The sequence below is a fragment of the Diuraphis noxia genome, unplaced genomic scaffold, assembly GCF_037042655.1.
Source record: "Diuraphis noxia isolate RWA-SAM2 unplaced genomic scaffold, SU_Dnox_SAM2 contig0002, whole genome shotgun sequence".
In the NCBI taxonomy this organism is placed as follows: Eukaryota; Metazoa; Arthropoda; class Insecta; order Hemiptera; family Aphididae; genus Diuraphis; species Diuraphis noxia.
In genome coordinates this window covers 56,807,963-56,826,779 of record NW_028301712.1, presented here as the reverse complement: position 1 = coordinate 56,826,779, position 18,817 = coordinate 56,807,963, and the positions used below count along the sequence as shown (strand labels likewise).

At 27.7% G+C, this 18,817-nt stretch overlaps 1 protein-coding gene across 2 annotated transcripts in view; it reads right to left on the bottom strand.

The window, feature by feature from the left end:
- capu (formin protein cappuccino) overlaps positions 1-18,817 on the bottom strand; it is a 41,117-nt gene that overhangs the window by 12,595 nt on the left and 9,705 nt on the right. The window contains exons 1-2 of one of the 2 annotated variants that reach the window (XM_089221398.1): positions 18,631-18,742; positions 11,895-12,086 (exon numbers count right to left, since the gene is read on the bottom strand). In XM_089221398.1, coding sequence (XP_089077524.1) covers positions 11,895-12,086; positions 18,631-18,727 — 289 coding nt within the window. In that variant the 5' untranslated portion in view covers positions 18,728-18,742. Of the gene's footprint in view, positions 1-11,894; positions 12,087-18,630; positions 18,743-18,817 lie in introns of those variants that run through there. The other variant, XM_015515734.2, reaches the window with a different exon arrangement.

Sequence of the window (18,817 nt, the reverse complement as noted above, 5' to 3'; positions counted from 1 at the left end):
CTTAATAATTTCTCACGCAATCTTAAATAAATTATTTTGCATGGCCGGATAACAATGTATAGTGGTCTGAGTTTATTCAACATTTGGTTTTGTTTAATTTCTAATTAATTTTTTTTTATTCTAACAATATGTTTTATATAGGCCGTCAATAGTAAAAGTTAGCCTGTGTGGCTATATCTCTAAGGTAAATTATTCGAATCATCAGTTTTGTAACAATTTATATTAAAATGTGTGATGCCTATATTAACAATTAGATCACTGTAAATTTAATCATATTGTTATTGTTAACTATGAATTAATAATATATATTATAAGAAAGTATTACATTCCGAATTAATTGTAGTTTAAACGTCTTTACAAATGAATCTAATATTCATGAGAAAATTACAGAATAAAAAGAACATCTTGATATGTTAAATTTAAATGTTTCAAGCTTTTATGTTATAGACGACTAGTTACGCATACTATACATTTATTGATTTATATACTTAAATGAAATGAAATCATATCATAATATATAACTAAATAGGTACATAAGTAATAAGTAATTCCTACACTGCACTAGTAAATATAATATTCAAAAACATATCTGAATGCCGCATATACGAAACGGACAAACGGAAGCAGGCGTATCCAACATTTTATCAGAAGCCCTACACCCAAACAATATTAATAATTTGATAACATTTATAATTAAGTCCAAGCTTATAAATTGTATATAACCTATAAATAATTGTATATATATTATGTAACCTATTGTAAACCAACGCCAATGGCCTTTGACGCCGAGGCTTAATATAAATAAAAAAAAAAAATAATAAAAAAAATATTCAAAAACAATTATGTTTTTATATGCACACCGAATATTAAGAAGAATTTAAGAATTTACAAACATGATATGATAAAAGCATTAAATATTTTATGTATTCTTTCATTTAAAGAATACAATAAGCAGGTATTGTATTATTTTTGAAGAAAAAATACCGCAGCTGGTACCTATTTTTTTAAATCAATGTCCTGTCAATCGTCATTTACACGCGTAAAAAAAATATAGCCACTAGAGAATAAAGAACAAATAATAGCTGTATAACGAGTACCTTGATGCACTCGCTTGTGCACTTTTCACACCTGTCAAGTTCGTCCGTTCTTCAATTATAGGTAGGTACACCGAAACACAAAATAATAAAACGGTAATCAATATAAAATGCTATCTAGCCGAACCGTTTGACAGACATCTCAAACCGTTAAAGAGAGTATCCGGATTCGTATGATATTATAAATATTTTGTTTGATCGTAAAGTATAGCCAGTAAAATTATGTTAGCTTTATAATATTAATAATATCAAACGTATATATATATTAGAACTTAATTCATACAGTAATTATTGGAAACTCATTTTAAACTGATAAAATGATTGATTTTGATTAATAGTAGTAAAGCTAATAAAATAAGGAACATATTTAAAAAGTGTGCCATTTAATATTTTAATAAGTTATTTTTAACAATGAAATCATTAAATTTTTAGTTTATATTTTTATAACATACTAATGTCACATGTCACACTTATCCAATTTAACACATAAGTACAAACACAAAATAATTAGAGATAGAAAATAACTCCCCACCCTCGAGACATTAATTTGTTTTTATAAACTAAATAATATTACATATTTTTAATAAATTTATGAAGAACATAACTTTTATTAAAATATTACATTTTATTATTATGCATAAAAATGTTGTTATAATAATATTTTTATAATATTGTTATTACAAGCAATATTGTAATATTCTTTGTAAAGGTTTAGTTTCATGAATCACTTTGAAGATATATATTTTTTTCACTCTCTATTGAAAACTGAAAGGTAAAGTTGTTCGCCTTAATTGTTATCGTAAAATTATTTGAAGTTGTTGACGGAACTCAGCAAAAGTAAAAAATAATATATATCATATTGTATTATCATTTAAATTATTGGTCTGTAAAAATAAAAGTGACTACCTACTAATAATAATTATTTGATGTTGTTATAGGTAGGTATAATAAATGTTTATTAGGTAATTATATATAATATAATATTTTGATAGATCTGCTCTCACGTAAATCATAGCTTCCTAACTCCTTAATTGTTCCTAATTATTTAATTGATACAATTAATTAGAGTATGTTTTCACTGTAAATGTCATAAGAATATAAAAGTTATATAATATAATATTAGTTATGTATTCATATTAATAAATATATTTTAAATATAATATTAATTATAAAGTGGTTAATATTAAAAATAATAATTTCCATGCCTAAATTTATTATTTATAGAGACTAAACTTAAATATATTTGTGTTAAAGATAGTAGTATATAGTTATATATTAAGGAGATTGAGCGGTGATTATCTGTCTTTGTCTAACAAACACGGAACGTAGGAATTTAGACGTCTTCTCATTCCAACGTATCGATTGATCCAGTGAAACAATAAGAATTCTAAAAGTCAATTTGAATTTATCATCATGAACACTTGATATCGACTTCCCCACATTTTTGATTATATCTCCCTAAATCTTAAAAAATTATCGTACTAAAAAAAGACAGGGAATAATGATATTTTTGGAGAAGTTAAAAAACAAAAAATAAATAAAAATCTGGGGAATCGATCTCAAATAGGCTTGACTAAAAAATATAAAGTTAAATCTATTTTTAGGTCTTATTGCTTCAAAAGACCGATTGGTACAACGGAAAGAAAATCCGTCTAAATTCCTATATTCTAAGTGTGTTATAAACATGGACAAAAAATCACCATTTCCAATCGCTCGGCCCTCTTAAGTAATAATGAAATGTGTTTTGTAAATAAATTAATAATAATCTGAAATGGTAATTTTTTATAATTTATAACAAATACCAACTTACAATTATTGACGTAATCTAAAAACGAACAAATTTTTTTTTCACGTGCAAACGAATAATAATTGATACTATAACGGAAAATTACGATGTATTATTATGATTATGACTTTTATTTATTTTACAACTTCTAGTACTTGGCAGAAACCAACCGGTCGATTTATGGTTAAAGTATGGCATTATATACCAATAGCATAGTAAAACGAGTTCTTGAGGAAGGTTATGATTTGTCCACCGTCATTTTAGCTTTATAATTATTATCAACACCTTTGGGATGAATTAAAGATAATATACATATTTATGAACATGTGTTAGACAACAGAATGTAAGACTAATAAGTTATTGGACATTTATGTTTAGAAAAAATTTTTATAATTAAAGGATAAATTGCAGAACTTGAAAAACATATTCTAATTACGTATATCCGTATATGTGTATAGAGGTAGCTACTAGCTACTATAATAGGTATATTAATATGTTCATGAAGTATAATAACTAAAAATACATATACCTATTACTACCTACTAAAAATTTAAATATGAATTTTTCTAAACATATATTTTTAAGACGATTTAATTATAGTTTTAAATTATTTTAATGATTTTTCTTACGAAATTATTGTAATAAGAAGCTAGTAGAAATAAATTATGATTTATTGTTTTGTTTGTTAAATTTAAACAACTTGGAATTTTTTTAATTTATTATTATAAACTAATTAATTATCATCGACCCAACCATTTTTTAAGTTAAAAAAGGCATGCTGGGACGCAATTTACCTATGACCTTTTCTAGACCTATTTTGTTCAGGCGCAAGAAGTATGGACCAAAAATATCTGGACTATATGCTTATTAATTATTATAGTATTATATTTATATTTATTACAATTATTTATAATTTAAAGACATAATCTTACTGTCTTAAATAACTAGATACCTACTGCATAATATACAATATATTGTACATCTAATAATTTAAATTAATTACTCATATATGAATAACGCAGATACTTTGGAATTGATTATCCACATTGAATGATATTTTACAATAATTAATAATTTGTATATATTATGATTTATAAGTGTGACAAGGTATTTTTCATATCATCAGCTAAACATAAAAAAAAATGAAAGTCATCGGGTAAATATAACATAATTTTTGATGTTGAATTTACCGTGAAGTCAAAACGCGAAGGTTATGTATTTAATATATTTGGTTTTTTTAAAACATATGCTCGCAACATGTTTTTAAGTATCTACTACTTCTACTAAAAAAAACGAGTGAAATATTGAATTATTCTGCATCTTCCCATAAGTCCCATTACTTGTCAAACTAATAAGTTATGAACTCATAACAAACATATATCCTTTAAAACGTCCGTATATTTGTAAATTTAATAACGAAATATTCTAATTTTCAATCATTTGTTTTTTTTCATAAAGTATGTTTTAACTATAATATTAGGTATACAATGTATCTATTTAATAACAAGCTGAACGTGTGTTGGTGGTACTATGCATATTATAAAATGTAAAATTCAAAATTGTCATTATACACATACGTTGTATAGATGATGTGAATTCGTAGTATTTCGTCGTGCAACAGCCGCCTTATTTCCACATAAATTTAAGTCGTAGTAAAGATGATATTCGATCACAGTGTTTAACAATTTACTTATTAACGGACGATGGATGGGTAATCACTGTTGTCTGTCACCACGTTCACTCAAACGACAGTACTGCACGGCGCATTTAAACACTTAAAACGAAAATACGCGCGAGATTATTGCGACCGATCGAACGTCCAAACGCACACTGATTAGTACCTACCGATAATAATATTACCATGTGGTGTGGGACATTGTGGCGGCGGCGACCATGATGACGACGGCCAAGAAGGTCGACCACCGACTGAAAACGGCTGCACATGGTATATACCCACAGTACGTACACGAACATTTTATCATCATAATATAAATATATGTATCTTTTTGGCCCAACGAGCCATCTGTAAATCTCCATCTTTCTCTCTCTTATCTTCTACTTATGTATAATACACATAGATATAGGGATACGCGTGTCGGTGAGTACCGCGTGTAGTTATATTGTGTATATTATATTACATGATATTATTATTATTATTATTCGACATACTACAGCGGTTATAGTATGAGGTATACTACCATCATACCTATAATAATACGACCTAAACACAAAACCGCCACCTGCCAGTTTTCGCGCACGCGCATCACTTCCACGGCGCAGAGTCACGACGGTCGTCCGTTTTTGGGGAGGCACGAGTGCTGTCCAACAGCACGAATAAACAACCAGAAAAAAGAACACACGATTTTGCGGCGCGGTACACACTACACAGTCGTAGAGAGAGGAATAGATAGATAGGAAAATTCGATCGTGATTGCAGCGCAATAATAATAATAGTAAAAATAAGCCGCAATGACGGACGTATCACGCACGTGTCTGCGTCGGTAATCTACAAAAGATAAAAATCAGTTTGATGGACTGACGGGTGACCGCGATCCGATATCGAAAAACTATCTCCTCCGCTATCTTTTATTGTATGCATATTTTCACATATTATTAATCACACACATATTTCCCCCTCCCCCCCTATTTTATGAGTTGGTATTATAAACGTGTATGTGAGGGCTACTGGTAAATTTTCTAAACGCCGAAAACAGCCGCTGAGAGCAACTATAGTCATCAGTCATTAGTCATTACCCATCGGGAGAGCTGCAACAGCAACAGCTGTGTCTAGGGCCGCTTGCCTGTGCCACAGTCCCAAAACAAACCCGTGGGAGAATTTGTACGGACCGATATCTAGGGTTACCGATGATATACAACACGCCCATATGCGTAACAATTGGTAGGGGGGGGGTACTGAAACACACTCGGATTATTTGGAAAAATGTGTATACACAATATTGACAACTTTATTTTTGCTACACTAAGTACTTACTTTTTAACACTAAGTAATTACTTTTTAAAATCTATAATGTCGTTTAATATAAACTAACAAAAATATGTTTCTTTAATGACTCAGTATCAAAGCCCAATTTAAATATTCCGAAATAATAAATTATATTTCTAAAAACAAATTAATATATTAGATGTATCTGATACATTCGACCGTATACCGAAACCGATTGTATAATACATATTATATAATATTATGTATGAGCGTATTTATGATAAGTTTTTAAAAATAATATTTTTATTTGAGTCTCATTTAAAATTTTTATCATCTTGATGATACATCTTTATTATATAATATTACAAACGTGATTACATAAACGCGATCATTGTCATATTTTTATATAAACTGAAAATCAAATATTATATGAGAAATTTATTAATCATGCAACATGACGAAAATTCGTACGTATACTACTTTAGTATTTTATTAAAGTGAGGCTCTAAATAAATATAACATATTATAGTCTATTGACTGAAAGATTATGAGCTCAGTTTTAAATATGAATTATTACTGTTATAACTTTATAAGTACACAAAAAACAAAACGATGTACCTACACCTACCTATAACTAAGTATTTTGTTTAACTTATATAGTATTGAAATTGGTCTCATAATGTTGTTATAATTGTAAGAAATGTTTATAAAAATTAAGTGTTATAGGTGACTTATTACATAATACAACGAATTATGTGTGAGGATGAATCTGTCCAAATACTTATTTTTTGTTTATCAAAAATACCTAATCTAACCGTTTAAACCACGTTTTGTTACTTATTTCCACTAAGAAACGTACGAGTACGCTACCAAATTATCGTACAGTAAAATAAATTTTGTTGTTTTTGGTTCAAATTTTGGATTAAATAATCTATACAATTATCGTATAATAATCTAAAATAATAATGTAATTAGGTTAAGACATGAAGGCTGGATGGAGAATCTGCCCAACAACGCGACACTTTTGGAAATAGGTATAGGTCACGACAACATTTTCTTATATAAGTATTTTAGGTGAGTTACCTAACCGGCCAGCGGTTTGGTTAGATTTATTGTTGTTACCTTTTATATTAAAATTAATTAAACTATTATTCAATTTTAAGGTAAGAATTTTATCTAGGGCATTTCAAAAGGCTTTTGTTGATGCTTTATTAATTCATAGGATGAGTTTATAAAAATTTATAATACTATAATTAAAAACTTTCAACCTCATCTATAATACGATATTACATAGGTAATTAACCTTTTTTCTTGTTTTTACAATGTTAAATATAAATGACAATGAATACTTTTTTCTATAGGTTAGGTTAATTTGAGAAAATATCACAGTATTTAAAAATGCTCATATTTCATTTCAAAATTTAAATACCAATAAAATCTTGCAAGATGTCCTATATAATATTCTTATACCTTTAATTTTAAAAATTGGTCAAATTCACTCTGATATTAAGTTAAATAGTTATCGATATAAAATTGGTTTTGCTGAATGCAAAATTTCTGAGTTGTGCGATTGTAAGTCAGAGACAATAGATAGAATATATGGGTGTGGCGTCTTTTAAGATATCGGCACATCGCGAGCATATTGTGTTTTTTACACTTGGACTTCTCCAACGATATAGTACATCATTTGTCATTAAGTTCAAATTAGGTACAATCATTTTTTTATGCCCAAAGTACTAAAGCAAAGAGAATGAGTATATAACTACCTACATATAAATCTTCAGCTCGTAACTCAACCCTTATCTAAGGGTAGCATTTATTTATGAAGAATTATTTTTCAATTCACAGTGTTACCAAAACAAAATAAGTAGATAACAACTCTATGACATTTTTATGGTAATGTTTTCTTTCATTTTTGATGAGTAGGTTAGTAAGTATAAGTGTGGGCGACTGTTATATTTTTAAATTATTACTATGATATTGGTGGACGATGTTTATCCCACCATTTATAATGCATGCCTGGCACTAGCATACTAGCTTCCCACCACTCTTGTTGTTTGTTATCGCCCCACGATAAAAAAAATATGTAAAATAAAATACGAAATAAAATTTAACAAATGAATAAAAAATATTGTACTTAATACTTATAAATTAAAGAAAATAATACTTAAAAAAGCGTGTAACAGTAACCCACTTTTAACCTATTGTACAGCAGAGCGACATCTACTTACTTAAATGGATGGTCTTAAATTTGAATTCAATGATATAATATCATTGTACACGAAAACGGTTCTGAGTGGAAACGGTTTGTCAGTCAAGAATATTATGTTATACTGTATTAATTAGGTATATAGTTATTATTATTAAAAAAAAAAATTAGATATGTTTAAACTAAATTCCAAATTAATCAAATCAAATTCATTATTATGTATTCGACTCACTCAGTCATGCATAGTAGGTATATACAATTTATTATAAAGTATTAATATAAGTCATTAACGACATTTACTATTAAAATTAGAATACAAAGTAAATTCTAGAAATTCAAGTAGGTATCCACGGGCCACGAATAATATTTTTAAATTACAACAATATAACTAAAATTTTTTACTCTTGATAACTTAATATGTAATTCAATTTAAATTTCAACTTAAATGACTATCAAAAAAAAAAAAAAAAAAATGAGTGTATAGATTTAAGTTTTTTTTTGCAACAAAATTAACTGCTTGTTAACTAACCTTGTTTAAAATTTACAATACTTAGCTATAACATTAAAACGTTTTATAAATTTGTAACAAATAAAGAATTTGTACATTTTCAATTAAATAAATTTTGTCAACATTTGAACTTTATAGGGAACCTTATATTAAATTTTTTTAAATTTTTTGACCCAACGGATAAAATTTTATTGACAATTATAGAATCAAAAACTAAAAAAACGGAAAATTTCAAATGTCTATAAATAATTTATAAGCAGTTGAAATATTTTTAAAATTTTATCAAGTATAGGAATTAATAAAATAAAAATATGGTGTAATTTTCAAGTTTCTACAGTTATTCGTTTATGAATTACAATAAAATAAGAATATCGGTACGAGAGAAATTCAGTAAATATCCAATTTTGTAATTCAAATGCTCATAAAATTTTAACTTGATTTTCCGGTAGACATTTTTTATTTGATAAAATTAAATAAACCCGTGAAGAATTTTGTATTGAATTTTCAAATCATAGATTTAAAAAGATACATTTTTATGAATTTTTAACTCAAACATAATTTCAAATTTTCGTGATTTTTACTTTTTTTCTCAAAATTTGAACTTTCAATGCTTATTAAAAAAAACAATTTGACTATGTATTTTAAATATTTTTTAACTATCATTGAAACAATTTTCAATTAAATAAATTTTCTCAACATTTGAAATTTATGGATTACAAACATCATTGTAAAATCAATACCTACATTCTTCGCTCCGCTCAAAATCTAAAATGAAAACACTATAAAACACTATAATTATGAATATATAATTTGAGAATCTAGATGAGGACGTGGTGATTTATATTCGTAATTATAATTTATAACTTAATATGGGTAATTTTATAGTCAAATATTCTGATATCAAGTATAAGTCAATGTATTAAACATCTGAAAAGAAAGCTCTGTGGAAATCTATCCCCATAACTACGCCACTACATGACATGTTGTCTCCTTAGATCTTACAAGCACACAACACGCCAAATTGTACGATCACAGTAATCCATTTTACTCAGTCATTCTTTTAAAACAAGAGTGAATTTAATTATTACACAAATTTAATGTAAGGTTATCCTTATTATGTAAGGCATCTTGGAGACTTATTTGAATTCTGAAGCAAGTTATAATAATTTTAAAATGTACAGTTTTTAAATCACTTCCAAGATTCAAATTTTATAATCGGTAAAATCACTCTATTTTTTTAATTAATTTATTTTTTAATATAACAGAGTAAAATAAATTATTTGGTACGTAGAATTTTCGATAATGTAAAGGTGTCTTTTTAATAATATATAGATTATACCTATGCATTTTTTTTTGCTTTGTAGTTCGATTTTTGTCTGATGTTCACGTGCCTTGGAAATGTGTATGAAGCATAACTAAAATTGAAACTATAATATGATAAGTTATTATTATTTTTAAAAAGATGGGTTTAATAAAAAAATAAATTGCTTAATGTTTATTGGCCATTATCCATTTATTGCAAACAAATATTATAATATATTATACTATTCTTGTATTGGCGTGCATTATGAAATTTTAGCGTTGCATAACTATTATGTAGACATAGGTTTATTAGTTTTTATACATGGAAATTTAGAATAGACAGAGACAGATACATAACAAAAATATACTACCTATAACATCCAATGCACATAACGTATGTTACGTAAAATCATATTTGGCTGCTGTTAATATGTGTTGGTCGTTACTATGTTACATATTTGCTTGTTGATATAGTGACCTGTTAATTTTTTTAACTAGGTATCCAAGTAGGTACTTCAGTTTGCACTAAATTAGTAAGTTGCATTTCAAAATAAGCTACTTTTATAAATGATGTAGCCTAACATCGTTTACTCTTTTTAAAATATATATACATACCTAATATGTGTTGTATACGTTTATTGTTTATTGTTTAGTCACTCAAACCACAGACCACATCACTATATCAGTTTATAAACGTTATAAACATACAATGTACCTACTGCTACCGTACTGATAAATGATAAACTGTAAAATGTAAAATAAAAATGTTGGATAAATCATGGTTAATATTGTATATACCCAACAGAAGCGACGCCCCTGCTTATGTAAATCGACCATTATTTAAGCATTGTTGCAACGTCTTCGTCTAGCCTCTTTCATACAAATATAGTAATAGAATAATAAACATTAGAAATCCATTCTCGTATATAAACGAAAAATTGACAATTCTTTGGAAGAGAATATAGACAAATAGTATTTTATATTATATTTCTTCATATGTATATAAATTATAGATATATAGATACATTAGATACATATAGATATAGATATAGATACATATCATTACAACATAATACATATTCTAAATTTCTTCAGAAAAAATAGTCGATAATTATTTTATTATATTGTTTGTATCATACGTGGACTTATGAGACGCAGTCTGTTAACAGCTACCTATGCATTTGCCATTTTTACACATAAACAGTAATCAGACTATATTCATAAATTAATAAGCGCATTATATTGATATTTGCCTATACGAATAATTTATACTCCAAAGTGATTATTTTAAAGTGAAACTAGTTTTTTTTTTTTTTAAGTAACATAGAATTTCGAACGAGTAGTTAATTAGTTATAAGCTTATAACTTATAGATATTGAAAGTTTAGATGAGCTGAGGAGACACAAGAGTAGAAACTTCGAAAAATGTTGGTCCACTATTCCGATATTCATAACTTTAAATATTTCAATAAGTTGTATGATATTACAGGTTTGATGAAAAAAATATTATTTTGAATTTACTATTGAATTTTTATAAAAAAAATAAACATATTTAAAAAGATTCATACTAAATACGATAGTGAGTTGTTAAAAAAGATATTCTGTATAGTATGCATATTATACTCGTGTATATACGCCCACTTTTTTTTTTGACACTGATTCACAGCATACAACGTGAACAGATTTTTCACTATCGGCAGATAAAAAAGTAGCCAATACTGATATTCTACCGAAAATAATGTATTTATGAAATATCCAACAATCATACCAAGCTACAGAGGTTATTGTTTTCCCACAGTCATTCATTATTAGTACACGAGGCGGTGATTACTGTTGATCTTTTTTCTTTTCCTATTAGTCGGTTTTTTCCAAGGCTAGCCGGTATCTTTTTTTCTAAGTCTCTGGTCGTAGCCAAAAAATAATCGAAAACCGGTTATGTCTAAAATGCAATTCGACTCACAGTGGAGCAACGTGCGGGTGCTATCGCTTGCAATAGCTAGGTATCTCTATTATACCAACGCGCTACTGTACCAAAATATTATAATCGCTTACCTTCGAACTTTTCACAGTTTTTGAAGTCCAACTTTTCTGGTATGTGTTTCGGTCTCACTGGCTTTTGCTCTTTGGTAGCCTGGTCCAGCGTGACCTTGGCGACCCTCCTGAGAACGCTCCCGTCCTTGGGACCGTCGCTCAGTTGAGAGGTGTTACTGCGTCTGACCGCTGGGTTCACCAACTGCTCCTGACCTACGAACACAAATCAATTGTACATCAGTTAGGTACAGATGTATCATGTACGTAATATACCTATAGAGCTATATGAATATATATGACCGTGGATTGTAGCACATTAGGTAATAAGAAAATAGTTCGTGTCACACGATGTGAATCGCAAAATAATGGAACACAGCGTCATCACAGTAAATAAAGATTAGAATCTAATCTTTATTTACTGTGATGACAGACTGATATGAATCTAATCATTAGATTAATAAGTTAACTATACGTTATCACTGCATTATATTGTTTGCTATACATCAGTGGCATATACAGAAATTTCCATTATAAGAAGGGATATAAATATAATTCTAATTAGTTATATTCAAATATATATTTATGCCTGTTATATAAAACATTTTCGATATTTACAGTGAAAAAAGTACAATTAAGGGCTGTAGAAGGGATTAGAACTGTTGTATTTGGATATGTACACTTTGGGAAAACTGTGTCAACAAATATAGTAGTTTTTCTAAAGATCATGTGAATATTTGATTCATACTACTATTGAATAATGATGATGTGATTCAATTTATGTAAAAAATTGAAACGTATTAATGTACGAGTGTTACTATGAATTACATCGTCAGCAGACTGTTTTGGTAAATTCAGCCTCATTTCCGATAACTTCATAGTATACACATAAAAAAGTATTGCTAATCTAATTAAATTGAAGAGTTATTTTGCCTGAGTTTGCTTTTATTATAGTAAACACAGTTTGTTAAAATAAAGTAATATTTATTTGATGCAAATCATAGTATATATCTATAATCAAACAATTAAAAGCAAGTGGAAAGAACTAAATGAAAACTTGGTAATTGTTTAATATTCGATAAGAAAAAGTATTGAAGTGGTGATCGGTTCTTACTTTGTAAACGGTTTGTTATAATATCCCACTCTTATTAAATTAGAAGATTTGACGATGCATATTGCTTATAAATATTTTTGGATAGGTATCTAAATAGACATTTAATTCATAATTTTACATCCATCATTTTATTGACGTTAGACACATGTTTCTTTAAAAAAAAAAGTAAATACAAGTCATAACTTAATGTCCTTAGTGTAAACTTATAATATAGTCTACTGTATATATTATGATACTACCTAGTACCTATACAAATTACACGAAAAATTAAATATATATCATATTATATAATATATATTTACAACATTAATTAACATTGACATATTTAATTGAAAAGAATGTTTATTGTTACTTTAATTGGTATTCTCAAAAATCAACATTGAATAAACAGATTAAAACAAACAATTTTTATATTACTTTGATGTCTATAATCATAATTTAATGTGTTGGGAGAGGTTATTAAAATGAACACAGATTAATATTTTCCTTTCATTCATACGTAAAGGTGATTACGTCTGGTTTTGAAATTATTTTCCCACGATCCTAAGGTACTTACAATTTATTTAGCGTAGTTTAAATATTATTTTGCTACACCATCTAATTAATACACTGGAAACGACTGGAACAGGTGTTATGATCATAATAGCTGGTGTGCCCTACCTAGTTCACTATTCGTCCATCCATTGTTAAAACTGTGCATTTGTGTGTTGTATAGAAGTATTCGTGTTCGGTGGCGTAGTTCCTGTATACTCTTATATGTTTGTTTCGTATTTAATGTGTTCAACTTCAGTGAGAACTATCAGGGTGGGTTGGAAAAAATTAAAAAACGGTATAGGTACAAATCTCTCGTCCTTGCACGTAGTAATATCCAAGATGCGTTGCACCGGTCGAGCGTGAGAGTTTGAAATATGATCGAATAAATAAAAACTCAAGGCTCAGATCACGATCTAATAATTTCCTTGCTATTTTATGAAAATGTACTACTATTACACATAACTACAATTTATTTGTCTCTATATTTTAATATAAATTAATAGCGAGGTGGCATGTTGCATAATTATGATTAATTAATTAAAATTCATCAAAATGACAATAATAAAATTGCATATTTTATTTTAAATTAAAACTATTTGTTAGATTAGTGTGAGATTAGTGTAACCTCATTAACTCATAACCTAAGTAGCCTACTCTTGTCTTTCACCTTGACTCAAAATAACAATAATTAAGATTCGTGTATATATTATAAATGATAAATAAATATAAAGATTTAAATTAATAAACCGTTTTTATTTTAATTAAATTTAATTAGGTACATACTTAAATATAGTATAAACGATCGTTTAATGTATTTCAATTCAAATAAAGAATTTGAAAATGAACCCTATTTTATTAGACAATAGTTAACAGTTTGAAATACGCGACGTTTTTATTCGTGTATACCTATTCATATAATGCATCTCTATTATTTTCAACTGTGCATGAAATGTGTGTTCGTCTACATACATGCATACATATATATGAAAATAATAAGTTAATTTCAATTTTTAATTGAAAGGTTACTAATTAAGTGCTTATTTTAAATAACATTGATACATTTTGGAATTAGCTTAAGGACCAAAAATCTTAACGTTAAAATTCGTTTATACATGCATGGAAAAATAAAAATTTAATTTAAGTTGTGGTTGTACACTGAATGTTCTTATTAACTATCATTTCAATAGGAAAATTATTTGATCAAAATTAAATCTTAGTAAACTCTAGTTTATATTATATGAGTCTTCATACAAAAGTAAGATGTTTTACATATTAGTATATTATCTAACTAAATATTCTTGTTTCAAGAACCTACGCACTATTCGCGTTATTTTCGTACCTATACTCAGATACTATATACAATGTCGAATACATTAAATATAGACTTATTACCATATATATAACCTATACATATACTTATTATTTTAATCATAATTCACAATTAGATACTCTAATCGACAGCCATAGACCATAAAATAGTCTAATAGAATAATACAATTACTGTTTACTATAGGTTCACTTCAATAATTTAATCTAACTAATCTAAGGTTAACTTTTTAATTTAAGACTATATTATTCATTGTTTATTTATTTATAGTGTGTATACATTTTTAAATGTTAACGTTTTATATTATAATTATTTACCTATAATAATAAATAATTTACGTTGTACCTCCTAATCTAATTATAGGCTATAAATTTAAATTAACTTCGTAAAGTAGTAAAATATTAGAATCTAATGATTCTAACAATTAAACGCTACCATCAGAAATATTGTGATGCAATGATATTTCAGTAAATCATGAAGTGTATCAAAAAACACCAAAAAAAGCGAATCGATTCACAGTCGCTCTTTGTTCTAATAGTAATATTGTAAAACAGTTGTTTTCTTCGCTGTGCACCGGTTGATTGCTTCATTAGCATCGTTCAATGGACCATGACCTTATACGGCGGGTAAAGTATTAGTTTCCTGGCAAGCGTATCTATGAAGAATTCAGATTTTATGAAAAAAAAAAAAAACCGTAATTATTTTTAATAGCGTATATTACCATATTACGAATGTCTGTGTTTTTTCTTTTTATTGGAGGTCATATTCTTTTTTAAAGAACTTATAGTATTTCTAATATTTAGAATAATATTATATCAAACTTAACTATAACAAAATAAATTAATATATAGTTGGAAAATGTATAAAAATGAAGTTTATTAATATATGAAAAATAATTATTTTTTTTTGGAGATATAATTTAGTACAAATGTAAAGCCATTCATGTTGTATAATACTCTCACTTTCATGATAAAAACTGTTAGTAGCCAATGATTAAAAGTAGGATAGAACTAAACTTCACCCAAAGGCCAAAGGTATAATAAAATGATCTAGTACTTAAAAAACGTGCCTAAACGTGCCTATTTAATTAAATATAAATATTGTGTTCATATTATTCACTAATAATATTCTATACAATATTATAGTTTATTTTATACGATAAAGTTAATTCAGGGGTTAATTCAGTAGTGAATAAATTAGTATGGAAACCTAATTATAATTTGATACGTAAGTAGGATCACAGAACAACCAACAGTATTGTGTTTCACAATATGGCTTCTCACATGCCTGTCACAACGCCGAAGACAACTCTAAATATATAAGTTTACACAATTTAATAATCATAAACCACACTGGATAAAATATTTCAGTAATAGATGTGAAAAAAAAAGTAATTGCAGATGAAAAGCTTTGATAGTTTTACAAGTTACCACACTTTTTTTTAAAGTGTCAAGTATATTTGTTTAAATCCTTTGGTTTGTAATAAATCGGAGTTTTGATATTCACGTTTATGGTGTTTGGTATAAGTGCTGTATGCATAAATTTATAAGCCGTAAGGTTGCGTAACAGTTTATACGACCTGAAATACTAGCATTGTGAAAATGGCATCGATGTTATTTCTCGACCGTTGACCGTACATATAACATTCATGTTTAATAAAATATTCATATTTTTCTTTAAAAAGCGGCTAATGGAGCTTAATATTATCCCAGGTGTAGAAAACATATTCTTTTATTTGCAAATTTAACATTGAATTTTTTTAATTCCTAGCTTTTGTTCAATGTTATATATACTTAAATGTATAAATATAAATATAATATTATGCATATGTTAGTAATAGTGAGAATTAAATCGTTTTTAAACCACCGAATAATAAGATTAACTACAAAACTTGTTTGAACATCGTTTTTGGTGTTTGTTTCATTGCCTAAACGCCAATACCCATAAAAGCCTCGAATCCGTTCCACACAGTTGATTTCAGTGGCTTAAAGATGTAACATTATTGGTCTTTATTTATTCATTGTGATTGATCGACAGGCCGTTTCAGTCGAAATTCGTATATATGAGAAAAATCAGTGTTTATAGTTTTTTTCTCCATATAGCAGGTACTTTCCTACGTAATACGTAATATACTTAATAATCACGTGTGTGCGTGTGTATTTAAAAAAAAAAGATTGATCTAACCATAGTGGTCTACACTCTATAATGTAATAATTTCGTTGCGGTTTCTCCAACACACGATCGACAGTAAACCGCAAAAATCCGAAAACGTTAACGATCCATTTTGTAAATAAGACGAAGAAAAATATTCTTTAGTTAGTAGCACCTAATACATCTAATACTGTATACGTATAATACCGGGTAATTTTTGCTTTTCCTAATGAATGTTATGGTGGTAGATAATATATATATGTATAATGATATGTAATAAAATTGTTATACACATAATATATTTTTACGATTATTTTTATTAACAATGACGTGCTTTACCTAATTGTAGTAGGTACCAATGTTTTTTTTTGTTAATCAAAGATAATGATTAAATGTACTTACTACTTATAAAGAAGAATAACATGATATGGTAAGTCTCACTACTACACAATTTATTTTTTATTTAGAATTACGCTCTATTCTATCACAGTATCACATAGTGTTTAGAATTTAAATATGTTTAATTATAATATTATAGTAAATAATTAAATACCTAATAATAAGCCTATATTTGTTTAATTTTTAATTTTTAACACAAGTCCAATATTACTGGAAGTCATAGGCGTGCGCAGACCATGTCTCCACAGGGGGGGGGGCACATTAAACCAATTACCAAAGATTCTTGTACTAATGACTAATACGTCATAGTTACCTAAATATTAAATTGTAAATTTTATAAGTATACCTCTTTATTTAATTCTACATGCAAATATGAAAATAATCTAGTAATATAGATATAGTATAGTATAGATATCAGATATCTATGCATTTATTAAAGAAAAAGCCAGAGTACGCAGAAGGGCCACGATATATATACCACCCCCCGCCACTACACACATATACACACACACACACACACACACACACACACACACACACACACACACACACATTGTGCGCACGCATATGCTGACTTCCAGTAGTTAGTATTTAGCAGGTAAGTCGTTTTATAATAATAATTTAAAATAATAAACGATATTCCACATTGTTTATTAAAAAAGTAAATAATATATTTTAGTATAATATGTACTTATATTGACAGAAATATTTTAGATTTTAAGCGAAGGGAAATTTATCGGTGCTCATTCCACGTACAACGGGAAAATGAAACGACTAAAGCAAAAAAAAAATGTTTAAAAATAGGTTATATGGAATAAAAAAAATTACTTTACCGTTTTATCAGACCCGGATGTGGGGTGCCGTCGAGCGCAATGGACAACGCTGGTGACAACAAACAACAACGTGAGTTATTACGAGGCACGAGCACACTCGATTCCGGGATAATAAAACAATTTTAAATGTTGAACTTCGTTAACACGCAAATTACAAAAAAAACGACAACAAATATGTAACTATTTGATTTGACCGTCTGTTTATCTATCGTTTGCCGTATTTAAAAATTAATAATAATAATAATAATAATAACAACAATAATATTATGATCTCTCGGATCGTTATTTTATTACTGTTACGTATATGTGCGTAACGCAACGATAATTTAGTATAAAATGACAATGAGGAAATTATAATTTATTTAATAATAATAATTATAACAACAGTCACTCACGACTCACATCTTTTATCTATGCAGCAGTCACTATCGATCGTTCGACCAACAACTGTGTGCTTTCGGATTCCGACGACAACATACGCGCTCGTCCGCGTGTTCATGCGAGACCGGGATAGTGTGAGCTGCGCGTTATCACGACTCTATTCGATACGCATTGACCAACGATGTCGCGTGGTACAAGTACATAATAA